Genomic DNA, 10,993 nt, shown 5'->3' on the forward strand with positions numbered 1-10,993 from the left:
AGTTTGTATACTGATTGAGTGAATAGAGATTTAAAAAAAAAAAAACTAAACTGGGCTACTCGTATGTACAGGAAGTAAACATGTTTCTTCTTATTCGTCCGAGTGCAGTTTAAAGGTCTATTTATTTTTATTATCCAAATGAATCTAGAATTAAACGTATAATTTTATGAGCTTTTTTTTTTTTTTTTTTTTTTAAGTAAAATTAAATATTAACATTTTCGTGACATGAGATTTGTCCAACTGTGATTGCCGTAGATTTCACGTGGTAGCAGAAGAGCGACTCCATTCCAGGCACGACGCGTTTACGCTCGGCTTCACTATAAAAGTAATTCAACACGAATTCGTACGGAACGAACTGACACATCGACACTTTGTCCCGTCACTACGTTATTGAAGTCAAACATAATTGCTACGTTTCGTGTCTGGTTCAATCGTATCTCTCGGCCCTCTTTATTTTGCCTTAGCTTAGCTTATTTTAGCTTAGCTTAGTTTGCTAGGCGCCAAAAAACGAGACGCGTTTGCTTTCGACAAATTGGCTCAGCAGACGTCAATCGTGAGCGTAAAGTGTCGTGAATATCGTGTGAAGATGTTCACAATGGCGAAAGTCAAGTACGAAGAGGAGCTTTGTGGAGCACAGGAGGACAACGAGCGACAACGTCAACTGCTGGACGCCGTTTACAAGCAGCCTCGAGTTGTGTTGAACAGAGCAGGTTTGTCACTTGTTTCATCGACACTTTTCAACCATATGTACGTTTTTATTTCTGTAATGACTCTTCACCGGGTCACTTTGTTACGATACACAGTTTTTTTCTTCAGTCGGTTTGGTACATTTCTCAGTCGATGAGAATTGGATTTAGCAGAGCTACAACTGAGGTAAAGTTAGCAGCCTTTTCTTTTTACGCGGTCAAGTCAGCCGCACTTCATTTTTTCTGTTCGCCCTTTTCTAGGATTTACGGTAGTGTGCTCGAAGAGACGCTTCGGCCTTGGGGTGAACCCCACAAAAGTGCCTAGAAAATGAGTTTCTATCCACTGTCTGGGCACGACTTGTTCAATGCATTTTTTGATAGATAATACCCTTCTGAACTTTGGGTTAAAAGTTCACCCAATGTTTTCCTGCCCCAGTTTTGTCACAAGCCAGAAATGCATTTATAGGTAAATAACAAAAAACGAAAATCTTGTGCTGCAGTTTTTGGTTATAAAACGTCTTTCATTAAATTTGGCAACATAAAATCATTCCCAGATGTTATAAATACATATACCTAACATCAGAAACAAGTATTGGTGGTTTGGTGTACTCATGTGAATTTAGATCATTAAATATATCACATTTGTGCCAAAAAAACAAAACAAAAAAAAAAGCTTCAACTAGAAGTGAGACCAGCACACGAATGTTACATTTAGCTATGTTTATGTTTCATATATAAAAACAATTCGTTTCAGTATATCCTGCCTGAAATAGGTCGCTTGCACATGTCGTCACTTCCGCCTCGGATTTCTCGTAGTCGCCATGCTGGGTGGCCTCCATTTACGTAGCGATTCGGTCTAACACGTATCTATCACGTTTGTTGTCTGCGTTTAAAATGGTACATTGTTGCTGCATCGTTGGCTGTTCGAACAAAGCCAAGAGGGAAAATGGTCGGCCTTTCTTCCGAATTCCGAAAATAACTAGGAACCAGGGCCTGGAGACAGAGGAGTGCGGACTCCGGAGGGAAGTCGTTACTTTGGGCTCGTGTGTGCAGCGATCACTTTGTGAGCGGTAAGCTTGTTTACCTTTATTTAATGCATGAGGATTAATAACGTTTCGACTGCCCATATATGGGCAAGTTGCTTATGTTTTGGATTCATGAGCAAGCAAGTTCGGTAGTACAAGCTGGCTAGCGGACGTTAGCCGAAAGCTAACATCGAACATTTTCACCCAAGTAGTGCCAGTGCAAAGTGTTTACTGCTGAAATTGGATTGATTAGTCTTGGGCTTTTAATGCCGCTAACATGTTTTTTGGTGGCAAAATGTAAACTTGGAAAAAAAAAGAGACAGAAGGGGCTGATGCAAGAAAACAGACCCCCGGTAGCCTACACATCATGCTAAAGAACTTATTCACGGCCACCCTACTGCGGTAAAATAACCAGTCTTTCCATATTTTATTTGTTTATATATTTGTTTATTTTAACAGGTCGCCCTGCGCCCGTTTTTCTGTCCAATCATCCCGACTGGGCTCCAACATTAAAGTTGGGTCCCAAGTTACAACATCTATGTCTCCGCCCAGTCGGTGCCAAGATATGAACGTGCACAGGAGAGACAAGCAAAGAAAAGACGACTCGAAGTGGCAGAGATTGTTGCAGTTATGCAGCCAGATGGCTCCAGTAACCTGTACCCTCAAGTACTGCTTACATCATTGACTCTGGTATGCCACTCAGAATTCATTACATGATATATTGTATGCATGAGTGAATGTATGTGTTTGTTTGTGTGTGTACACGCACCTTATATTTTAGAGACATTTGGAAGTGTTTATAGAAATAAGTATTTGCCTGTAGCAATGTTCATACATTAAAAAATGTGTACATTTCTTTTACACTGACAAAAAAACTATACTACTTTACTATATTAAACCTATTACTGGTACCGTATTTTTTTGTGATCTTTTTTTTGTTTTGTTTTTTAAATTTCTTTAGGGATCTCATGCCACACCGACTTGATTGCCAATGACATGATGGAAACGAAGGCGAGCATCAAAGCATTGGAGGAGGACAACATGCGACTGTTTGTTTGGCGCTAATAAAGGCAGCGTTTATACAAATTCTATTGTTGGGTTTGTTTACAAAGCTATACATAATACAAATGACAGGATTTGACTCAATGTGCAATATGGTCCCTCTTAAAGTAATGGCATAAATCTCTATTATTTCTAAAAGCACAAAAAATGAAGTGAATAATGATTAGATGTAGTAATTTCAGGGTTAAAAATTGAACCGTTAATTAATGTAGTTTATTTTAGCACAGGTGCCTACCATCCTGAGATGACGGTATGATGTAATGTTGATGGGGTACGCAATGACTTTCATTATGCTATGTACAGAGGAAAAAGTTGCTCTCTTTTAAATTTGTTTAATATAAGACAAGTACCAGTACTGTGTTACAGTTTTCCCAATAATCCTTGTTTCACACTTGTCACAAAACCACTGTCCTTTTGGCAGTCTAGATTGGCACACTTCAAGTGATATCATTTGATTTTACAATCTGCTGCAGCACAAAAAACTACTTTATTCCGCATCTTTGAAGTACATGAGCAAGTGGTAGGTGACAGCGGCTGAGCAGGAACACTGGAAGTCCACTGCTGATCTAGTAAATGCTCTCCCGAGCAGTTCAGGTAAGGAGGGGATTTTGGGAAAAAAAACCTCTGGCTTTTCCAACTGGCCAAAACGAGCGATCTGGGTGGACTCGCTCAATCACACTTTGTCCACACCACAAAGTCGCAGAAGTCCGTCCAGTTAAACTCATCTGTGCCTGAATCTGAAAATATTACAAACATTGTAATGAAAATATGAAACATAGAATTGAATAAGAAACTACAAAAAGTAAAGCCATACATACCTGGTAATACTATTGGTGTTGTCGTGACAAGTGATGGGAATTGTTGCCATCTAGCACCAGACAGAAATTGGGTGTTGTGACAGCCTCCTTAACCGTGAGATCATAAGAAAAGCTGTCAGTATGCTCAGTAGTTACCATGAACACGTTTTATTGTACTGGAAACTGAAACTAAAAATACGTCCTCTGAGAGTGGTTAACCTTAACCATTTAGAATAAGTTGATTAAGTAACATGTAACTAGTGAAAGGGTAGCATTAAATTTAATTAAGCCACGGGGAGGCTGTGCATAGTTACTTTTTATTCTTATACGCTCTGCCATATTTGCCTGTTATAAAATGATTAGAAAAACCACATCAGGTAAACTCAGCTGTGCATGTAAACACAATGATAACAGGAAGCCTGAGAACAAATCAACATTTTTGTGTGCAGAATTACCAACACCATGTGGTTTACTTACGTGCAACAGCAACCGTTTCTTCTGATGCGATGTTAAAGTTTACACTCTGTATCCACCCGCTTACAAAATAATTGTAAGCCTCCAGGGATTTGTTGGCGTGTTATGGAGCATGTTGTCAACACGAGGTAGGGAAAGATGTCCAGAGATGTCACATTTGGCCAGCAAGCTTTCTCCGTCAAAAAAAAAATCACCCTTGGTCAGGACGTAATTCGGATCAATCCCGCCACACAGAGACACCTTCTGCCTGTATCGTTGTTTTTGATCTTCCGGTAAATCGTGAAAATACTGCGAAAATGACATCAGGTTGATAAGCTCTACCGTGTAACTCGCGAGTGTACCTTGTGAACCGGCGGACACCCAATATGGCGCCCGAAGGAAAAACTCCCATGATGCATTACGATGTGCAAGCGACCTATATATGCATTTCTGGCTTGTGACAAAACTGGGGCAGGAAAACATTGGGTGAACTTTTAACCCAAAGTTCAGAAGGGTATTATCTATCAAAAAATGCATTGAACAAGTCGTGCCCAGACAGTGGAGCGAAACTCATTTTCGAAAGAAAAGGCGGCTAACTTTACCTCAGTTGTAGCTCTGCGAAATCCAATTCTCATCGACTGAGAAATGTACCAAACCGACTGAAGAAAAAAACTAACTGTGTATCGTAACAAAGTGACCCGGTGAAGAGTCATTACAGAAATAAAAACGTACATATGGTTGAAAAGTGTCGATGAAACAAGTGACAAACCTGCTCTGTTCAACACAACTCGAGGCTGCTTGTAAACGGCGTCCAGCAGTTGACGTTGTCGCTCGTTGTCCTCCTGTGCTCCACAAAGCTCCTCTTCGTACTTGACTTTCGCCATTGTGAACATCTTCACACGATATTCACGACACTTTACGCTCACAAATTATGTCTGCTGAGCCAATTTGTCGATAGCAAACGCGTCTCGGTTTTTGGCGCCTAGCAAGCTAAGCTAAACTAAACTAAGCTAAGCTAAGCTAAGGTAAGCTAAGCTAAGCTAAGCTAAACCAAGACAAAATAAAGAGGGCCGAGAGATACGACTGAACCAGACACGAAACGTAGCAATTATGTTTGACTTCAATAACGTAGTGACGGGGCAAAGTGTCGATGTGTCAGTTCGTTCCGTACGAATTCGTGTTGAATTACTTTTATAGTGAATCCAAGCGTAAACGCGTCGTGCCTGGAATGGAGTAGCTCTTCTGCTACCACGTGAAATCTACGGCAATCACAGTTGGACAAATCTCATGTCACGAAAATGTTAATATTTAATTTTACTTTATTTTTTTTAAAAAAAGCTCATAAAATTATACGTTTAATTCTAGATTCATTTGGATAATAAAAATAAATAGACCTTTAAACTGCACTCGGACGAATAAGAAGAAACATGTTTACTTCCTGTACATACGAGTAGCCCAGTTTAGTTTTTATTTTTTTAAATCTCTATTCACTCAATCAGTATACAAACTATTGGGGGGGAAATAATAAAATAATTGTATACACTATAAACAATTAGAACATAGAACACGCCAGGGAAGTTAATCATACAAAAGCTAAACCAAATAAAATCAATAGTATAACTGAAAGAAAAGAAAATAGTTTGATACAAAATCATATAAATAAATGATAAGTTTGCAATAGTTATACGTTTTTACAGCTTTTGGACACAGACAACCAGACAGTGACAAAAAAATAATTTCTCATGGATACAAAAATAAAAACTAAAAAATAAAGGATGGTTTCTTATGTGTAAATTTAGACTTATAAATGTAAAACTTCGCTAGAATAATCATAAGATTTATCAAATGAAACTGTGAATAGACATTATCAAATTCAAACATACCAAAATAATACATAATTCCAAAGTAAGGAGAAATCTGGATAAATGTGGATTATAATGAATTGTGATTAATGTACCCCAGAATTATGAGTAGCACAGTTTTTTTTTGTTTTTTTGGGTTTTTTTTTAAAACATCCTTGCTGTTTTACCTCAGACTGTAAATCTGTAAATCCACCCAAGAGTCTCTGGTCTTTTTTTTTTTTTTTTTTTAAGCTTTGAGCCAGGAAAAGTTCTAGTCGAGTGCCGGCAAATTCTATGCACTCTTGACTACACTTTTTCTTTTCTTGCTCGGCCGAATATCGCTGCCAAAAGTCAGGTGAGTTGTATCCGTAATTGACCTTTCTCAAACTCCGCCCCCCCAAACGAGCATTGACCAATCACACATTTGGCAACCGTTGCTATGTAAGCATAGTCCGTCAAGCTTTACTCAGCTCTCGATGACGTCCATAGTCTGATTGATTTTATTTGATGGCTTACGAGACTGCTAACCACCATAAAACTTTACGGAAGAAGAGTGACAACCATTAACAAGCTCCGGACCTCCAAAATGATGAAGCGGTGTGCCTACGGAGTATGTAAATCGGACTGTGCTAAGGTAAGACTATGCTAACTCTATCGGGCTAACTAGCTAGCTGTAGTGTAGTTTGCTTTCGGGGCAATAACAAAACGATATCAAAGTTATTGTCGTTACTATTAATGAATAAAATATATTACTAGAATGTCACTGCCATCTAAGTTAAGCTTGTTCAGTCAGTGGTTAATGTTAGTTTAATGTCTTCTGTTAGCTTTTGCATTCGTCTAAATGTTGCGAGCTAACGTTAACACAAAGCTTCGTCAAGTTTGGCAAACTTAAGCGTCCTAATAAGTGCCCCGAGCTTATCTTGTTTTCATTTTTCATGCAGCATTTTGTGAACGGACACCCGTCTCCGGAGTATCCCAACCAGCCATATAACCTTAAAGGAGTTGGTTACAATCAAAAAATATTGATTTCCCCCTGACAGAAGCGTCGATTTTGTTTGGTGTATTTCAGGAAGACAAGAATCTCGAATTTGTTTTCAATGTTTTGTTGCTTTTAGGGAAATTCTTTATTCACAAATGAAGATATTAAAAAAAAAAAAAAAAAAAAACGTCTACTTCACTGGAAAAATGACTTTATATTGTTTTTTACATCTTTGAAATTGGTCATGGACAGTAAAGCCCCTCATTGAGTTTCTTTATTGGAATGATTTGATTTATTATAGTCCTCTTTTTTTTTTTTTTTCTTTTTTTAGAGCTCAGAATTGTTCATTCGGTAGTCTTACCGATTCAACGTCTTGTCATCATTGCTCTTTTTTTTTTTTTTTTTTTTTTTGTGTATGTGTGCATGCGTGCGTGCGTTTGCGTGCGTGCGCGTGCGTGCGTGCGTGCAAATACGTATAAATTTATACTCATTCATTCACCTAAAGCCTTATAAATATCCCATTACCCTTCGCCTTAACCAGGTACTTCAGAATCTTGCCAGAGTCGTGAGGTTTAAATGGTCAGGAGACCAGAGAAAAGGTCAGAAAAAAAAGAAATAAAGAGAAAAGAAAGGAAAATCAAAGTGAAATCCAGCACCGACCAAACACTTCCTGCCTTCCCCATGATTACAAAATCAAAGTCTTACGCCAACCCCGGAAGCCTCTAAATTCCAGCAAATTTGGCGAGATCTCAAGAGACCAGAGGAAAAACTAAAGAGAGGAAGGAGGGAAGGATCGATAAGGCAGAGAGAGATCCATAGAAGCCAGTACATCCAATCCATCAAAGTGAAGTCCAGCACCAACAAGACCCCTCCTACGTGGTTACAAAACCAGAGTCTTATGCCAACCCCAGAAACCTCATACTTCTAATAAATTAAGATCTCAAGTGACCAGAGGAAAAACTAAAGAGAGGAAGGAGGGAAGGATAGATAGAGCAAAGTGAGAACCACAGACACCAGCACCAACTGATTCAAGGGGCTGTGGGAGGGAGAGGCTACTTCTGTTGAGTTTCAGTAGATGCTGGTGCGACGGATCTGGCATGCATAAGGACCACCACCAAAGAAAGAAAGCCGTCAACCGCGGTCCAGCAAAGCGAGCACTCCCCCCCCCCCCCGAAATCCCCAGGCCGCGGCAGCACCAAGGCCACCCCCAAGCCACCCGAGCGGACACCGGTCGGCGAGCCGACCCAGACGCCCGGAACACCCCCGCCCCAGCCCCGGCCCACACCCCCGAGCCCAAGGCCGCAGAACGAGGCCCAGCGGGCCCCCACAGCGCCCCACCGGTCCCCAGCCCCCACCCCCCCACGACCCCCCCGCACCCCACCCAAACCCGCCACCCACCACGACCCAGGCCCCACCACCCCCGGCCCCCAAACCCCCGAACACACCCCGACCCCCAACACCCAACCCCCCACCCACCCATACCTCCACCCCCCCCCCAACAAGCCGCCCCCCCCCGATGGCCGCCAACCCCGCCAATTATAGTCCTCTTGCAAGTACAATTTCTGTTGAATTTTATTTTTCTTTTCTCTTCCTTTCTTTTATTTTAAATGTTCAATAATGTTTATGCTCCGTCTGTGTCAAGTAATTTGTCAGTTGATGATACAAATGTGCCTTGTTTGTGTATAAGTGCTCACTAAAAAAAAAGAAAAAAAAAAAGTGTCAAGTCACCGACAGATGTCGCCATTTTTCCCCCTGGAAATTGAACCACGCGACGGTGCATTTTATTTCAGACGCGATTTGATATATTAAAACCCCATCATCTCAAGAAACATATCTTGGATTTGCTGTTTTTTTAAATAATTATTTCAACACTTCAAAATGAAGCCGTGGCCGACCGGCTCCCTGTCGGCACTTTTTTTTTTTTTTTTTTGCTGTTGCTGCTACTTTTATGTTATTTTATTTCTATACTTTTTTTTTCTTTTAGTATTTTATTTGCGTGTATACTTATCTACAGGGTGACCCAAAAAGATGCGTAGCCATATTTTATTGGATAAAAAATGCATTTTTTACCGAATGTCTTTTCTGTTGCAGGACGTGAAAGGTGAACCTATGGATGATCATTTGCAGCTATAGTTGCCCTGAAAATGTCTTGGACAAATCAGCAGAAGATATTCTCCCTGGAGACCGATTTTGAGACAAAATTTTGCGACAGAGTGTACAGATTCAGTTTGGAAAGCGTTTCCATTGTCGCAACTTTCCATCCAAATCAACGATTGTTAGTTGGATGAAGAAGTTCAGAGTTCAGTTCTGAGAAGCAAACGTTCTCAAGAAAGTTTTCATCATTTTCAAGCACATTACAGAAGCATTCACACATTGTTACTGGCTTTTCCAGTGAATTTTTGCTTGATTTGGATCTTGTATGGGTGTAGGTGCAGATCAGACGTAAGAACACGCCGCAGTGATTCCGAGTTCTTGGCTGCGTCCTACTGAGTCCCTCACTGCAGCAATGTTTTCTCCTGTCCTTGCACTCTTCTTCCTGCATTCCTGAATAAGTTCCCCCTGTGGCTTTAGAACATAGGCCCACTACAGTCCCATGCTCTCTGAACTTCTTCATCCAACTAACAATCGTTGATTTGGATGGAAAGTTGCGACAATGGAAACTCAATCTGTACACTCTGGTATGATTTTGTCGCAAAATCGGTCTCCAGGGAGAATATCTTCTGCTGATTTGTCCAAGACATTTTCAGGGCAACTATAGCTGCAAATGATCATCCATAGGTTCACCTTTCACGTCCCGCAACAGAAAAGACATTCGGTAAAAAATGCATTTTTTATCCAAGAAAATATGGCTACGCATCTTTTTGGGTCACCCTGTACTTATATTTACTCTAATTAATTTTATTTTGTGTTATTTTGTTTCACTTGTGTCTACTAAAAGACTAATTTCTATTCCATGCACAGCACTTTGTATGCAGCAATGGATGTTTTAAAGTGATTTAGAAATAAGGTTGAGTGATGTCGATGATATACAGAAACAACATATGGGTTCAGTGAAAAACTAAGCAGAATATCAATCCAAAAGGATGTGTAAAGTGCTGTTTTTTTTAATTAGAACTTAGTGACAGTCATCAACATGAACAAACTTGGCAATAAAAAAAGAGAATTCAACTCACATTGTACTGCAACTTCTTTAGTGATAAATAATTTTATGCTCCAAAGTATTTGTTGTGTATGTGTGACTGCTTGGGTCTGTTAACAGCATACTGTGTATTGCTCCAATTCATCCGTGCTGTGTGGCTTGACTAATTAAAATAAAAGTTTGACACTCACTTGTAAACGTAACCAGTGGACTCAGGATTCCCATCGATGTCAACTGTGTCATCCTGGATCGAGGTTTGGCATTTGGTGGCTTCCATTAAATGCTTTATTTAAAACAGAAGGCGCAAGTTTACGTGACTGATAGGACGAATAGTTGGTGAGTCATCTTGCTAGGGCGGGCACGGCTGACTGACAGGGCGGGCACGGACCCCCAAGGCCCGCCCATGGCGACGGGTCCGAATATACCAACACAGTGTGGAGCAGCTTAAACCTTGGTTGACATGCAGAGACCTCAAAGTGGGCAAAAAGAAAGCCGTTTTCGTAGGAAGGTAAGATTTATTGCTTGTAATCCGGTGCTGGCTCGTGTAGTCCACATGTCATATTCTTACTCTGTTAGCGGTCATTGAACGCAACATTCTCGAGCCACTACACTCTCATAGATACCGACTGGCTGTATTGCTGAACGTTTATTAGTGTGTAGATGCAAACGGTGAGTTAAATCACCCATAATGTCCGTCCAAAGTTTGTTGTGCAGTATAGCATACATGTATGCCCGTGCGTGATGTCACATCAGCCAGTGTTTGTTAGTGGTTTGGGCTAGCATGCTTCACATGAATGTGGATTGTTTAATTTGTGTTTGGTTGTTTAATTTCTGAATGCGGCATGAATTGCTGGAATATATTGAAGTTGGAATGATGTGAATCGGATGAATAATGTGGTAGTAAATGGAAAATGTAGAATATGGGAAATAATCGGGTACGAAATCGGGAATTGTGGGTAAGGTGTGAATTTTGAACCTGAAAAGCTGGAATAGCTAAATGGCACCAATTTC

General features: G+C 40.4%; 1 protein-coding gene and 1 long non-coding RNA gene across 2 annotated transcripts in view; one reads left to right on the forward strand and one right to left on the reverse strand.

The window, feature by feature from the left end:
- Positions 1 to 5,010, reverse strand: part of LOC144007179 (uncharacterized) — a 337,746-nt gene extending 332,736 nt beyond the window's left edge. Inside the window, exon 1 of the mRNA XM_077506584.1 lies at positions 4,793 to 5,010. Within this exon, the coding sequence (XP_077362710.1) occupies positions 4,793 to 4,916 (124 nt within the window). The 5' untranslated portion in view covers positions 4,917 to 5,010. The remainder of the gene's footprint in view (positions 1 to 4,792) is intronic.
- Positions 1,463 to 2,797, forward strand: LOC144007722 (uncharacterized). Its single transcript, XR_013280324.1, has 3 exons — positions 1,463 to 1,756; positions 2,171 to 2,401; positions 2,673 to 2,797. It is a non-coding gene; the product is annotated as an uncharacterized LOC144007722 (long non-coding RNA).
- Positions 5,011 to 10,993: the final 5,983 nt, after the last annotated feature.

This window comes from Festucalex cinctus, chromosome 1 (assembly GCF_051991245.1).
Source record: "Festucalex cinctus isolate MCC-2025b chromosome 1, RoL_Fcin_1.0, whole genome shotgun sequence".
Lineage (NCBI taxonomy): Eukaryota > Metazoa > Chordata > Actinopteri > Syngnathiformes > Syngnathidae > Festucalex > Festucalex cinctus.